This window comes from Cimex lectularius, unplaced genomic scaffold, assembly GCF_000648675.2.
Source record: "Cimex lectularius strain Harlan isolate CLEC.00 unplaced genomic scaffold, Clec_2.1 scaffold59, whole genome shotgun sequence".
Classification (NCBI taxonomy): Eukaryota; Metazoa; Arthropoda; class Insecta; order Hemiptera; family Cimicidae; genus Cimex; species Cimex lectularius.
Window position 1 is genome coordinate 700,636 of NW_019392794.1, and position 18,122 is coordinate 718,757.

At 34.2% G+C, this 18,122-nt stretch overlaps 1 protein-coding gene across 2 annotated transcripts; it reads left to right on the forward strand.

Annotated features, from left to right (window-relative positions):
* Positions 1-639: 639 nt before the first annotated feature.
* LOC106661817 (stabilizer of axonemal microtubules 2-like) lies at positions 640-18,094 on the forward strand. 2 transcript variants are annotated; one of them, XM_024227941.1, is made up of 11 exons: positions 640-703; positions 15,526-15,597; positions 15,660-15,710; positions 15,774-15,935; positions 16,057-16,246; positions 16,379-16,460; positions 16,525-16,683; positions 16,740-16,789; positions 16,848-16,953; positions 17,307-17,391; positions 17,861-18,094. In XM_024227941.1, exons 3-11 carry the CDS (start codon positions 15,663-15,665, stop codon positions 17,873-17,875), a joined length of 897 nt encoding a protein of 298 aa, XP_024083709.1. In that variant the 5' UTR covers positions 640-703; positions 15,526-15,597; positions 15,660-15,662; the 3' UTR covers positions 17,876-18,094. The 2 variants fall into 2 exon arrangements, with proteins under 2 accessions (XP_024083709.1, XP_014240966.1); XM_014385480.1 differs by lacking the exon at positions 640-703 and adding an exon at positions 15,108-15,406.
* The last annotated feature ends 28 nt before the right edge of the window (positions 18,095-18,122 follow it).

Genomic DNA, 18,122 nt, shown 5'->3' on the forward strand with positions numbered 1-18,122 from the left:
ATCTATCTATCTATCTATCTATCTATCTATCTATCTATCTATCTATCTATCTATCTATCTATCTCTCTATTTATCTACGTATCTATCTATTTATCTATCACTGTTTCGTTGACCAAATCCAAATTCTGCGGTTCTAAATAAAATCGCATCCATCTCTCTATCTTTCTCTTTCACTCTCTTTCCCAAGTTTTCTCTTCCTCTCTCAACACTGAGTGAATTTTAAAAAAATATTGTACCCCAATTAATTAATTACAAATCATAATAATTTAATACTGTATAAAGACACCAGTAGACATTGAGCTATGTATAAATATATAAAGTACATGATAGTATACATATCTTAATATTATCCCCCCCCCCCAACATTTACTACAAACCACAACTTTAATAGATTATCTTTTTCACATGAAAGTAAAGCCTGAACGCTTCTACTGTTATTCTATCCATTAGGTCTTTAATGTCTATTGTGTTCGTATGATAGCCGTTGGAACCCCGTTTAAAGTGGACGCCCTTTATAACATCCCTCCACTTCTCATCTTACATATTATATAATATTTATGATCTAAACACGCACACGCACATACACTTGTCACACTGTGTGAGACAATCCCCTTAATATTGTTTTGTTTACTCACTTTGGGATTTAAGCCAGTGAGAGAAAGACCTCCGCCCGAGTAAGACGCTCCGTTTAATAATTGGTCCTGTGAGTAAAACAAAATACTATTCCTTCAATACTGCAAATTCAAATTTTAACTTCATTCTTCTCTTAAAATAAAAAAAAAGGAAAAACCAGAGGGTTAAATTATATTTTCTTACATTTTATTTAATTTTGTTTTTTTATCTTGTTTAAAAGTCTCACTTAAACTATTAAATAATATTCTGAAGATATAAAATTTTAATTTTGTTTATTTCATCTCTTTAATTCTAACATTTCAAAATTTATTCATTATAACAAATAAAGGTCAATTTTATTGTTAAAAGTAAAATCAATTAAAAAAAAAGGTATCTGGCAAATTTGAATAATTATAGTCAGACCGATCGAGGGATTTCCTCTGGGACCTAGACAAAGTCTAGGTTGGGCCCATCCCTTCATAAAAAAAACAATTACTAGTTAATTGTGACACACTTATGGGTGAACTTTCATCACTTTTCACCAGTTTCAGTTAATTGTCCCTTGTAAAATTTGTTTCTACTTTGAAATATTGTGAACGAACAGCTTAACTTAAAATAAACTTCAATTTACGTACAGACGTATTATCTTCTCATGTTACACGAATATCTGTGAATCTCAGAACCAATACACTCACAAAAATTGTTTGACTTTTACTAAAATGCTAAGTACACCAGAGGTTTTGCCGTTTGTATGCCACTTATTATTAATGATTAATATCCTAAGTCAACCTAATTGGTTCGGCAGGTCTGTGGGTACTCGATATTCCATTAGTCCGCTAGAGGATATTTGAACCTACGTATGAAATGGTTCCCTATATGCGACCATATACGTTTATCTGCTTCTTAATTCCTCGTACTCTGTTAAAATATGATTTCTAGATACTTATACGCCGCATAAATAGCATATTCATGATCTTTCGAACAAGGAAATTCCCATGTGTCAGCCTGGTGTGACCTTTCTGCAAGAGAGTCAATATGATCGTATCTTTCCCCATTTCCATGGGCCACGATTTGTCAGACTGTTTCGTTTCATGTAATTTGTGATGGAGGTTCAACCGTTCTGCCATTCTTTTCGGCATTGTTTTTGAGAGAATTTTTCACATCCGATGGACTTACCGAGGTCTCCGTATCTCCTTGCTGTTATTTTGGCTGCTCGGTCGGCTTTTCCGTCTAATACCAATGTCCTGGGATCCGAGATGGGTTTCTCGTGAATTTCTTGGATTAGTGGATCCGTAGAGATCATATCACGACTAAGATTCATTTGTGGTTATTTTAATACAACATTTCGATACATAGGTGAATTTTATATTTCAGGATCCATTTCTTGTTTGTTTTTTCCCAGTAAGATGAGAAACTCGATCAAGGCAGTCAACAAGCCGAAGGTTTAAATTGCAGGCTCGGATAATTCTTAGGTGATAAGCAATTGTTTCAAATGTCCTCTCCGTGAAATAAAGGTTTATTTAAAAATCAAGATTGATTGTTTAAAATTGTTTGTCTTTCTATCGAGTCCTAGTATTTAAAACGAATATATCAACAGAAAAAGAAAAAGAAACGGTTTTAAGTTTTTGATAACGCATAGGCGATAAGTTGTATCCGTACATCGTTAATACTAGTCTAAAGTATACCGAGATAAACCAAACGTTGCCATTGTTTGAAAGTCTTCGGTTATCTTGCCTATAGATTATTACATCCATGACAATTTTTTATTTTAAATGCAAGGTAATGACCTTAAAAATGCCTATTTACAGTATAATATGTAGTTAAAAATGTTAAAACGGGAAATTTCTCCGTGTCTGAGATAAGACCAAGCGAATACAGGCGAACGAAAATGATCTGTAACATCAAAATTACAGTGCAAAGTTCGTTGATCTAACACAAAATATTTCAAAATGGACGTGAAAAATCGTTATAACCGAAATCTGCAAAATATGGTAGCACACGTATCGCCAAATGCAGCGTGCATATCTAAATAGGTGAACGAGTGAGAGGGCAGCGATCTCGACAGCTAAAACAGGAAATTGCCAGGGGATACTGTGAATTTCAATCCTGGTTTAATCTAATCTCCCGATAAATATATAAAAGTGAGATTGATCGGTGTTTACTTACTGTATTATTTATGTCCGGTAATCCCAGTGTATTATTATTACGTTACTAAACATTTCGTGCATTCATCAATAAAAACAAAATCAGGAGCCAATTGTTTTAAAAGATGACTTCCTATATGATCCCGGAAAGATCCTATAAAGTTTTAACTGACACAAAGGTAAAGAGGAAATCAGTAGAAAATCAAACGCAATGTAACATGGAATACAGAGAACATCGAAAACCAGGGAAGGCCAAACTATGAGCCATGAAACTCATTAGGTGAATTAACCTTGATAATTCAATCAGAAATGTCTTAAAGAGTATGCCGTAGAAAATCTTAACAGAATTTATACTGACAATCATCGTAAGAACACACAACCAAGCCATAAAAACATAAACATGTAAAAATATCACATACAAAATTGTCCTTTTTTAAAAAGGATGAACTCCACACTCAACCCATCATTTATAATTTCTACTAAATAGTCGGTGAATGCTTCCCAAACCTCAAAACTTGGGGAAATATAATATCTTGGTTGCCATGGTACAAAGGAATTTGAACAAACAGACAAACCGGAGGTGGATCTGCAGTCTCCGCCATGTAGTAATGGGTTCACTTGAAGCAAAAGAAGAAACGAACTAGAGTTACAGTTGCCAAGCATAGAAAACTCTTTGTTATAGATGTAGATGCAGATGTAGTATTGGGGGTGTGTAATATACTGTGCTCTTTGAGAGCTATTGTATCCCCTATCCCCTGTTTTGTACCTAAAACATGCCGGTGAGTCCTATTCCGTCAAGGAATTTGACCAGTAGGGATATTTTCTACGGTTACGTTGTACATCCCAAATCACTGGCACCACAGTTGTTAGTTGGTGTGGTGGTGAGTTCACTGTTTCCTTGCAGAATCTGCACGTACCCTGTTGAGGTAATATCAATCTTCCACAAATAGCCCGTTCAGTCCGTAGTGTCCTGTTAAGAATCCTGTTATGATTCGAACTTTTTTCCTGCATCCTTCGATACCACCTGTTTCTTCGTTCGTAAACTAGCTTGGAGGTCCTTGGATTGTCTATATCCAATGAGTGCATTCCACTGTTTTTTTATTTTCATCTTAAACCCATGGTGACCCCTCGCCAAACTGGCAAACACATTGCTATAGTTCGACAGGGTAAACCTTAGATAAGTGATAAGGCTCTACATAGGTATAGCCAATACCGGTACGATAGAACCTGTCAACCGTATAGAACGTGCTAGAGATAACCTAGGGTATCAAGAAAACCCGGGTAAAAGAAGCAATTTCACCCGTTGCTTAGTATCATCTTAGTAATAATACTACGCCATGTAGTCAAGCGCTATCTCGAACTACTTAAAAACACGATCACAATATCAAAAATATAAGTACAATTGTTTTAATAAAAATATAAGAAATGAAAGAGAATAAAAAATATATTCATTTCTTGTTTAGACGTCTTCTCCGTCATGCAGTTTTCGTTTCTTGATTTATTCCCTGTTGGTGCGACGCAAGGGTTATAAGCAGGGCGAGGCAAGGCAGTGTGAACGATTTCACAACACAAATTTAGGTTATTTTCCTTTTTCGGAACCAATCTTGGCAAACATAGCCTTCTCATACCAAATAAGCTTCTTCAAAATTCCGCCCAACTTTGTATTTTGGATTCATTTGAGTATCGGCTCATCATAATTCGTGAAAATGATTTACTTGTTTCTTGACTGACGTCCTTATCGGCTGGACGGTTCTTAGTCAAATATGTAATTATTTAATTAGACTTTCAGAGCGGCCAGACACTCTGGATTGTCCAGCCAATTATATGGTTATAAATGTTATTTAACGACCATAAAAAAAATTTCGATCCAATTGAGGTCTGGCAAAGTGTGAAATTTCTCGGTGCGGTTTGCAGGGTATGAACAAATAATTTGGCCATTAGTGATCATCCTGGTCCGTCTGAACTGTATAGGTCCGGCAGACGCGTTTCGAACACCCCAGGGTACTTTCATTGTTGAAGTTGAGCAAATAAACTTTGTCCCTGGAATGTAAAGGTAAGCCAAAAAATAATTAATATTGGGCCTTATGTTTGATTACAAAATCTTTTACAGACCCTTGTTACAGCATTCGACCAACTCAACGACTAAACGGAGTCTAAACATTATATTTAAGTCCATTATGTTTAGTTGTCTGATTGACCAAATTTCTTCTTTAAATTAATCATTCTTTTTATGTAAGGGCTTGGTTGAAATGAAAAGCTAGTGTCACGAGCTGGATTCGAACCCACGACTTTCGGCTTATTATATTATTAAAGTTTTCTTTTGATCCCTGGACAACTGAGCAAAAACATACGGATCGGGCGAGTATTGACTTAAGGAAAGAAACATAGAAGATTAGAAAGGATTTTGGTCAAAAACGCCAAAATACAGCATGCATTAGCAAAATATCGGGTTATAATTTTCCAACAGAGTCCAGAGGTCTGTTTAATTACCTGTGCAAGTCTAGGGCCTTAGCGAAGGGCTTTCCCAGACTTTCCATTCTAATTTTTCCCAGTCTGCTGGGCCGAGAATTTTTGTCAAATCTGATACTTTCTCTTTAAAAGGTTTAGATAAAGCCGTCGTTGAGCTTATTAGTTACTGGCCTATCTTTAAAACGACATTGGACAAATTATTGGATTTATCAGACAGTGAGTTTAGTCATTTTAAAAAACCGTCCAACAGTAAATCCTGGACATATTGCTTTTCGTTTATAAAATTCTATAACAACTTCGATAAAAATATATTTTAAAATCGAATCGGTGTTTATTGAGAATTTCAATATTATCATATTCAAAGTCAGAAATAAACATGGCTGTATAAATCATCAAAATCTGGGTTGTTAACTTAAAAACACAAAGCAAGTCTTGTTTGTTTTTAAAACAAAACCCTTATCTTGTTTTGACGAATCTTGTATTGTATACAGGAAGGGATTTGGGAAATAACAACTTACCTGTTCGAAGCATGACCGGATTAGAGCGTACAAGTACCGTTGTGCTTTTATTCAAAATCTAAATGAAGGCAGATACTTTTTCCATTTCTACTAATAATTTTACGGAATTTTACGATGACAAGCTATGAGTTCCTCCAACACTGTGTATGTGATGAATTGATGACAAAATCAACAACAAAAATTTTTTGCCATCCCCTCCGTAATATTTATTCAATCAAAAAATAAAGCTGTATTCAATCAAAACATTTTTTCTTGTGTTTAATTTTTAAGCGATTTTATTCGAAATTACTGTTTCAAATGTTTCTCCAGTGATATTATTTTGCTTGTTAACAAATTCATTACAAATTATGTCTTCATTTTGAAAAATTTTAGTTTTTTCTAATTATTAATTAAATATTACAATAAAAAGAAGCTTGGTTATAATAAATCTCAGTTACTAACAAGGGTACAGACTTGAGTTAAAGCTACAAGCTAAAAGCTACAGACGTGGGATCACCAATTTGAATAGAATTTTTTTTTTGTGGTGATACTATGCCAAAAATATTAAGCTATCTTGCTGATTTTTTCTGCTTTTGTTGTGCATGGATTTCAAAGTTAATATACATTAACAGTAGGTTTTTCTATTTTTTTTATGTAGGATAAGAAAATAAATCGGATCGTATGAAATGAGATAAACGATACAAAAAGTTACAAAAACCGAAAATTGCTATCAATAAAGTAGGCCAATTTTTTTTTTTTTTTTTTTTTTAATTGCATCTTATTAACTTACAAGACGACAACCATTGGGGTTAAAGCAGCCACAATTATATTAAGATATTCAGTTTAATATAGTAAAAACAATAATTAATTTATGTTAAGCAATCCATTACATCAATCTATCCGACATCTCTCAACGGTGACCCAGAATTTCCCATAAGTTATCCGGAAAACCATATTTCGTAATATTAGTAAAGACGGGTATTTTTGATTAGAAGCACAAGCAACTGTTTCACGTACTTCATATTTGCATGTCGAGCATTGAGGTGGTGGTTCCATAGACGTCAGGTGTCTGTACATAATGTTTGCTTTGGTATTTTGTTCATCAATCTTGGCTCTTTATAAAGCGTCAGTCCTCGCGATTATCACAAGCCAACATGATCTCACTAAACTCAACGTGACTCATAGAATCCTTGTTTTCGCAAGTATATGATAATTTTCTCATTTAGACGGAAAGAGGTTCTTTCCATTCCCCGGTTGGTTAACTGTTGATCAGATCTTTTTCATATATGCCTACATTGCTAGAGTTGATGCACTTTTTCTTAGACGACTGACCCTTCAACTGACCTACGATTAGAAAAAAAATCGATGATTCCTCCTAAATTATCTAAATTGAGAGACTAAATAAACCGTTATCAAATAGCGTCCATAATTAGGAAGGAACTGACATAAATATACAATTTCTTATCTGAAAAGTAAAGGATAAAAATCTTTAGAAATAAAGATAAAGTCGCTATACGGTGATTAATTTGACCTGATAAAATTTTAAATAGAGCTTGGTGTAAAAATTAAGCCATTTATTAGGACTTTTTAAGCGAAAAACCTCACTTTTGAGGAAATCAATTTTGTGTTTAATAAAATTTATTGTTGGTCACTTACTGGATCCGTCAACCTCGCTGGTTTCTTAGTCACTTAAACTTTGCGCCATTTCTTGTGAGGGACTCTCATAACGTTAATGTTTAGCTTCGAAAACATTAACTTTGTTTCAGAAATTATTTTAAGAGTATATTTTTCCTTTTCAATCAAAGAGGATTTATTGCTCCGTTATAAATCAATTAAAATAGAAACCGAGTCTAATTTCATTAGTGCCAGGTTTTTCACGCTGGAGGGATTATCGAGCCATAATTCAGCCGCAATATTCAAGCGCAAGAAATATTACATGGTGAAACTTGAATTACAAGCATTTAACAATCAATTTTCGTTTAAAAGAAAATTATTATGGCTATTCTGATTTCCACCCCGAAGAGTTGTCACTAGGGTCTATACATCCGGGAATTCATCCACCCCATTATGTGTCTGGTTCGCTAGTATCTCCCGTAAGCCAGATGAGATCGTCGCTTTTCTACCAACAGGGTTAGCCTCCGACGGGGGATATCGACAGCTAGGTCATTTCAACCCCAAACCCATGCAAAGTATAATCTAGCCTAATACTAATCATAATAATCATCATAGATAAGTCAGTCGCACAAATAAATACATTCATGCATTACACTCTTTCTGATTAGGCAGTGTAGGCTTACACACAGTATTAATAATCTATCCTAAATTAGGGTAGATGGGGGGGTAGTCCTAAATTAGGGTTATTCCGCCATCGACCTTAAAACACACAGACACACACAGGGAGAGAGAGAGAGAGAGAGAGAGTGAGTGAGAGAGAGTTGGAGGGGCGATGGCGATGCTTTATTTTACCATCACCCCTCACTACTCACACTAACAAAATGCATGCATTCAAACAAAACACGGAATATTATACAGTAAAAAAAAACCATGTCTTCTAAAAACGGATCAGGTGACCCAGAAACCGGCTGCTGTGCTCGAGATTCTTAAATCCGGCAGCATGCCTACACGCTCTCCGTATAGAGCCAAGGCATTCACGCCTCTACTATTTGGGATACATCGAGCAAACTTTCTCTGCATAAGGGGAACCTGCGCGGGATTTGGCATATTATGGTGATTATGTGATGAGGTATAAACGGGCCCGGAAGTGATGTTAAAAAAGACAAATCAGTTATTTAAATAAGGACAAGTGTTTGGCTCTTTAAAAATATTAAAACTTTTGGAAGTTTTGTACAAAACAAAGTACGGTGAAAATTTAAACTTTTAACCAATCCCTGATCAACCGCTTATTCTCACTGTATATTTCGATCACTCACTTCATTATAATGAGATATCATAATTGTTCAACTAAACACACCACTAAGTTACCAAATTCTATCGGAATTACTAACGTAAAAGACTTTCCTGCTTGGAAATACACAGAAAAATACTAGCCTTTTTTTTGTCAATTTTAATCTCTTGGTTCACTAATGTCGCCAACTTCCCATGATAAGGTTTGTACTTGCTTGTAGTTGAATCATTAAGCTCATCAAAAATAAACTTACCACGCTCTGCAAAAGTGATAAGGAAGTGGATAGTGATACTTCCCTTAAACATATGCTGCCCCTGTGTGGGTGGATACACAGTAATGTGCAACACATTAGAACATTATAATCACGGATGCTGCTAAGAGTAACTAAAGCGTAACGCACAATTTCATACCATGCCACATGCATCAATACCGGAAGAACGCCCTATTATTTCTAACTACTATAAATGGCATTATTCGACAAAGAGCTTCACCAAGGTTTAGGGTAGATTTCACCCTATTAAGATCAATGCTGGAATTAACAACGCGAAATCAGACCTTTGAGCCGACGAAGGAAGCTACGTGGGTGACATATGACCCAACACGTAACGATGTCTTTCCTTCTTCCAACGCACCAATTTCTTTAGCAGCCGACTTCAACCTGTACACGACAGCAAACTGATAAATAACATATATATTATTTTAGTAAGGATCGATATGTTTCACGTAAATGCAGTGTAAAAACTAAAAAGTTCAGTTGGGTCAATAAGCACGTACAATAACTTTTGTACTGCACTGAGCTGATCATGAAATGATAGCTGTAATGATAAATGTAAGATGGGATTTTCGATCTAATCTTTATGATATTTTCTCTTGAAATTACCACATAATTGACCCATGATGTGTGGGAAGTTTTGTAAATTTTTTATTTAATTATTCGTCTTTGGGTGATGAAAGTTCACCCGGCTGGTATCTTGTCTCCATGGCTTTATGTTAAATTATAAATATTAACAATATATTACAATTACAATTCGTATATCAGGCTGTATTCGTTTTTTCACCTTTCATGGAATTGGAAAAGCTAATCTTTTAACATAAATTGTAAAAAAATTTATGATTTTGTCCCGTTTTTCAGGAAACGAAAGAGCTCGGAAAAATAGACTTGATTCGTTCCACGTTGACAGCGTAATTAAAACAAATTGAAACCGTGTAACAACGAAGTGAAATCGTTTACAAATATACACAAACAACGTAAAATTGATTAAAAACAGCAAAGCAAGCCATGTTTTGAAGGGTGTTAAAAGGCAAAGCCTCAAGCTCGATATCCATTTAATTGAAAATTCTTCTCTGGCAACAATTCTTTAATTGAAAAGTTCCTCTATTCTTTTCCAGTCTTTCTCATGTTTTAATACTTCTCATTTCTTTTCATGTTTCTCCAGCCAGTTTATAATGTCATATGATGGAACTCGTCAATTACAGATAAAATAACGCAAATAACAAACTTAATAAATAAAACATAATAGACTGGTTGACATTCACTCTACCCCAGAGTACTCGATATTGTTCCGGGCGATTGGGGAAAAGCCCTGCCATTCATGCTAATAAATTACACACCACAATTCAATCACAGTACCCCAGAGAACTCGATATATTCCTCGGGGTAATTGGAAATAAGCCCCTTCAATCACGCTAATAAATTAAATTCACACAACAGGCTTCATTCACATAAAGTACTCGATAATCCTCGGGGTAATTGGGGATAAACCCCTTCAGTCACGCTAATAAATTACATTCACCCACCGGACTCCATTTATAGTACCCCACAGTATTCCGCAGCACAATTTGGGAAAAGCCCTGCCATTTATGCTAATAAATTTCATTTACACACCACAGATCATTCTTAGTACTCAAGAGAACTCGATTTATGCCTCGGGGTAATAGTAGATAAGCCCCTTCAATCACGCTAATAATTTACTTGTAGAAGTTAGTGACCGTTAATCGATAGTTATTCAGATATCGTGAGATGCGGTCGGGTGTGATGTAGGTTTCAGAAAAATGTTTGAATATAAAATATATTTTGCATTGTACAAATTCACTTTTCCACATCCTAAATGTAATTGTTAAATGTAAACATTGTTTGTAAATCCCAGGCCCTGAAGATGATCTCAATAAAAGATCGAAACGTTGGCACGATAAAGAAAATGTTTTTCTGAAACCTACATCACACCCGACCGCATCTCACGATATCTGAATAACTAATAATTTACATTCACACACCAGATTTCATTTACAGTACTCGATATTCCGCAGCGCAATTGGCGAAAAGCCCTGCCATTTACGCTAATAAATTACATTTACACACCACAATTCATTCATAGTACTCCAGAGAACACGATTTATGCCTCGGGGTAATTGGTGAAAGCCCCTTCAATCACTCTAATAAATTACATTTACACTCCAGACTTCATTCACAGTACTCGATATTCTGCAACGCATTTGGGGAAAATCCTTTCCATTTATGCTAATAAATTACATTTACACACTACAATTTATTCACAGTACTCTATAGAACTCGATATTCCTTGGAGTATTTGGGAATAAGTCTCTCCATTTACCTGCAAATATAAAGTTACATCAACAAATCTACATGCAATTAAAATATCTATCTATGGCCCTGAGATATTGGATCAGCGATCTGTCCCTTCTGTCGTACCCTAAGGTCATTCTGGATGTATTTTTTTCTTTGCAGACTTAGTTGCAAGTTGTCCGTGATAAGTTGTCCGTAGAGCGGGCATGTACGTGGTCTCACTCCCATTAGGTGTCCGTGTGTGATCTTGGTATGACCTATGCGTAACGAGTATGACCTTTTCCCTTCTAGACCCAGCTTACGGGCTAACAGGTACCTGTGAATTTTTTACATTTGTTGGACGTGTTTCTTTCGTTCCATTCATTTTTTATTGCGTTAGCAATCGTTCTTTTTAAATCCACTGGACTGAATGGGTCACCTGTGGTCTCATCATGTTTAACTGCTTATACCAATGTGCCCGGGACCCATGCCAGGACAGCCTTTTTCCCACTGACTTCTAATTCATGTTATTTGTTGATATAAAAAAAAAAAACAAGATTATTATAAGTCAACAAAATACACATAAGGTATTTCTAAAGATTTAGCCGCAGATTAAATTATTAAATCCTATCGCTCCCGCATACACAGGAAGCACGAAGTGCCTCATTTGAATGCTTTAAGGTGTGATGAAAATAATGAGTGCTAGGTGTTTTATATTCAAATCAAAACAATTAAACAAACATTTTTCTCCTTCGTTCATTACTTTTTCACATTCTTACAAAATTGTCATTTTATAGATTTATCTTTTGTTTTTCCTCAGGATTGTCAACCGATGTTTTTCACTTGATAATAACAAATTAGATAGCTATTATTATTCTATCGGGCAGAGAGAGAACAAAACGCCACGATTTGAAACATTAAACAAGAGAAACTAACTAAAACTAGAGACTTTTTAAATATGGTACCTGCTTTTTAGAAAAATGACTTTCAAATTAGAAAACTGTCTTTAACCAGAGATAGACTTCCCAATGAGGGTTAAACTGCAAAAATTAGAAAGTAAAACAAGAGTATTAGGGCAATAAAATAGAGAGAAAACCTTTCGTTTTGCGATAACAATTCCTAATAAGGGAAAAATAAGGAAAATGTACTTTAAGATCACATTAACACAATGACATTTGCTTCTTCAAAATACACAAAAGGTGATGTAAGGCCAAAAATTTTGGTCAGATTCGGCCGAACCTAACGAACATTTGCATTTTTTTACTATACCCACTCATGATATGACAAGAACTTTATAATCAATTATAAATTATTATTAATCAATAAGTTATATTATGCCTAGATGTTTCCCTTTCTTCACACTTTCAATAGGAGTTTTGCCCTTTCCGTCAAGATCGATTTTGCATTGCTCATCCTTTATTATACAGCTTCCACTTCTTTACTTTCATCCTGGACATAATCCCGTTCTTTTTAGTATATTTTCTTCCAAACTTACTTTTTCAAACGGTCATTTTTATAGTTTTAAATCGGTTTAATTTCTGTTTTCCTTTCTTGTGTAATAATGCTTTTCTTTTATTGTTAATGCTTTCATCTTCTTTATATGCGCTTTAATACTAATAAACAGCGCTTTCTGTTCATATTTATGAGACATGCAAAAAATTAAATGAAAACTTTGGGAGGTCTTCAGGCAGACGAGGTTCTTGGGATGCCCTGCCAATTCCATGATCCAAAAATTAGATATAAAATTTCAAAGAAAATATCTGCTAGATCTGTCTGGGAGAAAGGGATTCCCATTTAATGCCGATTAAATCTGGTATGCAGATGGCTCTAAGATCGAGTGTGTGTATCAGGAGCTGAATGGAAAACCAAGGACTAACATTCAAACAAACCTTGGGCAATATGCTACTCACTTTCTGGACATCATGGCTAACTACACTGTGCCAGGGAGATCAAAATCCTGGTAATTGAATGAATAAAAAAAGTACTTTATTAGATAAACAAAAGAGAGGAAAAAATTGTACATAACTAAAAAGCACATAACGGAAATGGTTATCAACCGTCTGCCGGAGTTGGACTATAAATTTTTAATAAACAAACAACACATTTCTTCTCAAGGAAATAACAAAAGAAAGAAAACTATATAAGTAAACTAAAATAACAGCGTGTGGTGATTAGTGACTGTTAATCGATAATTATTCAGAAATCGTGAGATGCGGTTTGCTAGGTTTCAGAAAAACATTTTCTTTATCGTGCCAACGTTTCGATCTTTATTGAGATCATCTTCAGGGCTCAAAGTGTTTGTCTTCTTTGTAATTGTACCATTGGGCACTCTCAACATGACACGCAAGAATGGCACAATTGCACAGAAGACAAACACTTTGAGCCCTGAAGATGATCTCAATAAAAAGATCGAAACGTTGGCACGATAAAGAAAATGTTTTTCTGAAACCTACATCACACCAGACCGCATCTCACGATTTCTGAATAATTAAAATAACAACATATCTATGTATATTTACATACACTTAAAAACATACAAATAACCAGGGTGTCTCTGATATATACAATAAACATTTAATAATTGAAATAAAAACTAGTATTTTCCTGTAGTTCCAGTATTCCCTCGCAAACTTTACTAATCTTAAGGACTCGGGGTTATTTAATAAAGAGATTAGGTGCTCTCTTGTCAATGTGGGCAAACCTATATGCTGTGCTCGGAATTCCACTAAAACCGAGCATTCTGCTAAAAGTGAAAACAATCTTCTCGAGCCTGCCTGTTGCAGAGAGAGCACTTATTGGAACTTTTTACTCTTGTGGGATTGTAATTAAGATAAAGTAAGTCGCACCTAACTTTGAAAAACCAGCAAGCTAGTGGAATGTATGGAATTTTAGAAATTTGCACTATTGATTGATTGACATTAAGGTCCTTACACAGCAAAAACCTAGAGGAATTGCATGAGACATTCATTCACTTTTACACTCAAAATTGATCAACCATATGCGCACCTCTCACACAATGAAATGTCCTGGTAATTACCTATAAAAGAATATGAACACTCTGGATCAAGGTAGGGTCTTGAAGAAGAAAGCAAATTTAGTTACTACTGCCAAGTTTTCGACCTATTGTAGGGGAAAACAACTTCACATATATTTACAGAAGACAGGCGATCTCAAATTTCCTTGAAGACCGACTCAGTCCCAACATTGCCAAGAAATGTCAATGTTGTCTAAATAAAAAAAAAATAACCATCTACTCGGGCAGTCAGGCAGCACTAAAGGCAACTACCTCATCATCAGAGCCTTTTGGGTTGCATTAAGGCCCTGACAGACATTATGGAAAACAACAAAATTCCCTTGTTTTCGTACAAGGCTGATAAATTCATCCTTTGAAAGACTTGCTCAAACATATACTCAGAAAAATTCTGTAGATTTGTTCTTTCTAAGTATCAGCATTTTATTGAGCATTGTTTGTTCTCCTTTTGGTTTAAATTGTATGTAGACATGTTTAGTTTTGTTTTTGTAAAGCTCCATCTCCTTTAATTTGGCTGTCTCTGATCATCTTAGTTTGTCTGTATGCATTAACCAAATTGTGTTCATCACCTTGCAGCCAAATTATTTGCCATTTTTCTTTTATTGTTATTATTAAAAAATATTCTGTACTATCATTCATTATTTAATTAAGAATGATTAAAAACATTAATTTGCTGTAGATAATATTTAATCGCAAAAATGTTTATTGCGTCTGATATGTAGAAAACATTTATCAATCCAGCATTTTTTTTAAACCAAAATGTTGAAAAATCTAGGAACAATAATTTTATATATTATACTTAGTATACTAAAAATTCATGATGTATGTCAATACATCAGTTTTATATTATTACATAATACATTAATTATGAACATTGCTCAAACATGTTTTAAAATAAAAACATGTGTTAAGACTATTGTGTTTTTTCTAACATATGCTCTTCATATGTTGTTAGTTTTTTAAATTGTCACATTTTAATCTTTATCCATTTTACCTTTAGGGGATTTTCAAAAGTATTTAGTTAGTTTCAATGTTCTAATTTGAAAGTACCAAAGTACAGCTAACTGACAGCTTATATGCAATAATCGTTGGTTTGTTTTTGCCAAAACAAGGGCCGCTTTAAAATACTGAATCTGAACTGAGTATAACAAAATGGTAGAAGTGCAACAACAAGACTTACCGAGGGTAATTATTATGTTAGAGCAATAAATTTTTCAAAAAGTCAAATATAATCTCTCAAACATTGCATGAAGAAGAAAACATTTTGCTCTAAGTTTTTTAACATTTTTTAATTTTTTTTCCAGGCGACACCAGCATGGCCACCAGGCCACCAGTATGGTCTACCATGCAAATGTCAGCAAATCTGTGGGAAAAAGGTTTTTAAAAAATATTTTCAGTCCTTATTTACAATAAAGTAACATAAAACGTTTCATTACAGAGAATGCGGTACATCCAACCGGCAATACCGATTTCATACAAACCTTTGAAGGTAATTGAAAAAGTACATAAAGCTTGGTGTTTGTCATGTAGAAATTTATTATTTTGCTGACAGGTATACAGACCACCAGAGATAAAAATGCCCGATGGGACTACCTACAACATGTCATATGAAGCATTTGATCCGAAATTAATAAGGACCTGCAGAGGCAAACCATCATTTACTAAGGAGAATTTATCGACATCAGGAGCATTTTCAGATAAAACTACTCATAAGGTGCAAATACTTTTACAATGCCAATATTGTCATATAATATTGGTTGTAAGAGAAAAACTATCTATGACCACAAGAGATCACATTATTTGTACTGTCTGTAACTGTAATATCAATTTCTCAGATGAGCTACGGGGCATGGCCGAATTTGAAAAGGCCCGAGATCCAATACCCAAAGGATCACAAATTAGTCGGTGATGGGCCAATTTCTGAAATGACCACCAACCGCCATGATTATACTCCAAAACCATTAGAGGCGATACGAAAAATCATACAGCCTTGCGCTCTTGGGATGTCCAAGTCAAAAATGGAAAGTAAGTATTGCCGGTGTTCATTTTGCCAACGGTGGTAAACTGAAATACATTTGAAAATCCCCTAAAGGCAATAAAACAGTTGGAAACATATTTTTGACAATTTTTTCCCCCTATTTTAATTATATTTTGTAGATGCTACAATTCATACAATGTCATATAAAAATCCTGACATGTCGCGTTTTGAGCCTCCTCAATCTTATAAACCCATCAAAACGTAAGTGTTATTAAATTTCAATATATTTACAATAGAACAATGCCATTATTTGTGTATGTTTTAGATATTTCCCTCCGGATTCACCGCTCGAGGGAGAAACCGTCCATAGATTATCATATATGCCTTGGGAACTGCCACCAAAGGAAGATATGCCTTGGACAAAGAAAGGAAGTTATCAGAAACCTTGTATACCATTGGACGGAAATACAATCTACAATGGAAGGTGTGCAACTGTAGTAAAACAAATTTTAGAGTTATTTATATATTTTTTTCTTTTAGCTATATTCCACCAGGAAGATTGGAAGAAGACCCTCTTGGACATTGCATTGGTACGTACACACAGTAATTTCCATAATATATATAAATTGAAATATATAACGTTTTTAGGGTGCTATTGCTTAACCCCTATCGAATGCCTTAACAGCGAAGGTGACCCACCGAAAAATACTCTAGTTTGTCCAGAAGGTGTTGACCCAAATAGTGACCAAAGGAAGTACGTATAAATTCATTAAGAATTTTATAACAAAAGCTGTTAATTTTTTATTTTTTTTAAACTATTTGTATAATGGAAAGTTTAAACTTTAAAGAAATATCTTGTTTATAGAAAATTTGTTTTTAAAATATTTATCAATTGTCCCTGATCATCGCAATTTGCTTTTTCACTTTGTTCATTGATCATTGTGTTCAAAAATTTCAGGATGTAAATCTGGTGAATTCCAAGCTAAAATATCTGTGAAAATATCACGATAATCGGGGACAAATTAGACACATTTTCAACTAGTAGATCACCACAGATTTTTTTTTTTTTTTTTTTTTGTTCAACGTTAAAATGAAACATTTTTTTAGTACTGATAACAATGACCAAGTAGCCAAAGCAGATGTCTGCCCAGACCCAAAATGCGGAACGGAAGCAGGAAACGTAGAGGATAAGGTTTGTATTCATTAATTTATTGAATTTATTTTTGAAAAAAAAAGTGTTTTTTGATACATTCTTTAATTCAAGAAGGATGTGATTTTAAAAAGTGAAAATTTCTTGTGTGAAGGCAAAAATTCGGCTTGCCCAAATATTGGAAAATTTAGGTAATCCCTTCGTCATTTTGCTTCGGTTCTAACTGCATGACTTTATTATTGTTTAATATTTATTTATCCAATTATTAATCAAAATGTTAAAGTATCTTGTGTACAATACGATGGCTATTACTATTATTAACAATTTACTTTGGCTTATTTGGGAAAATAAATTATTGCACTACTATTTCAAAAAATATATATATTTAAAATGTTTATTTATGAATTATTTTCATTAGTGCAAGAAAAAAATTACAAAGTTATCTTATTTATTAAGTATAAAGTAGTTTTTCAAACAAAAGACAATATTTAATTGTGATTTTTTTTACTAGGTGCTTGGCTGTTAGAAGATGTTACCCAATTTGTCAGAACCTGAAACTTTTGGAAAACTGCAGATCTAAAATCATGCTCTATGAAAAAGGCTTCCTTTAATACAAGATTATAATGGAAAGTGGATTTCAAATTTGCTATTTGAACACGAGAATGCCCGGAAACTGACTGCAAGTTGTGTCGTTGTTAAATGTTTGTTACAATGATGTTGTTTTCAATAAATGTAGTCTCGTGCATCTTTTTTTTTCTTTTTTTTTAATATAA

Coding starts and splice junctions, on each gene's coding strand:
- LOC106661817 (XM_014385480.1), top strand. CDS start 15,374: ATGGTAGAAGTGCAACAACAAGACTTACCGAGG. Junction 15,711..15,773: donor TTTCATACAAACCTTTGAAG/GTAATTGAAAAA, acceptor TTTTGCTGACAG/GTATACAGACCACCAGAGAT. Junction 16,954..17,306: donor CCAAATAGTGACCAAAGGAA/GTACGTATAAAT, acceptor ACATTTTTTTAG/TACTGATAACAATGACCAAG.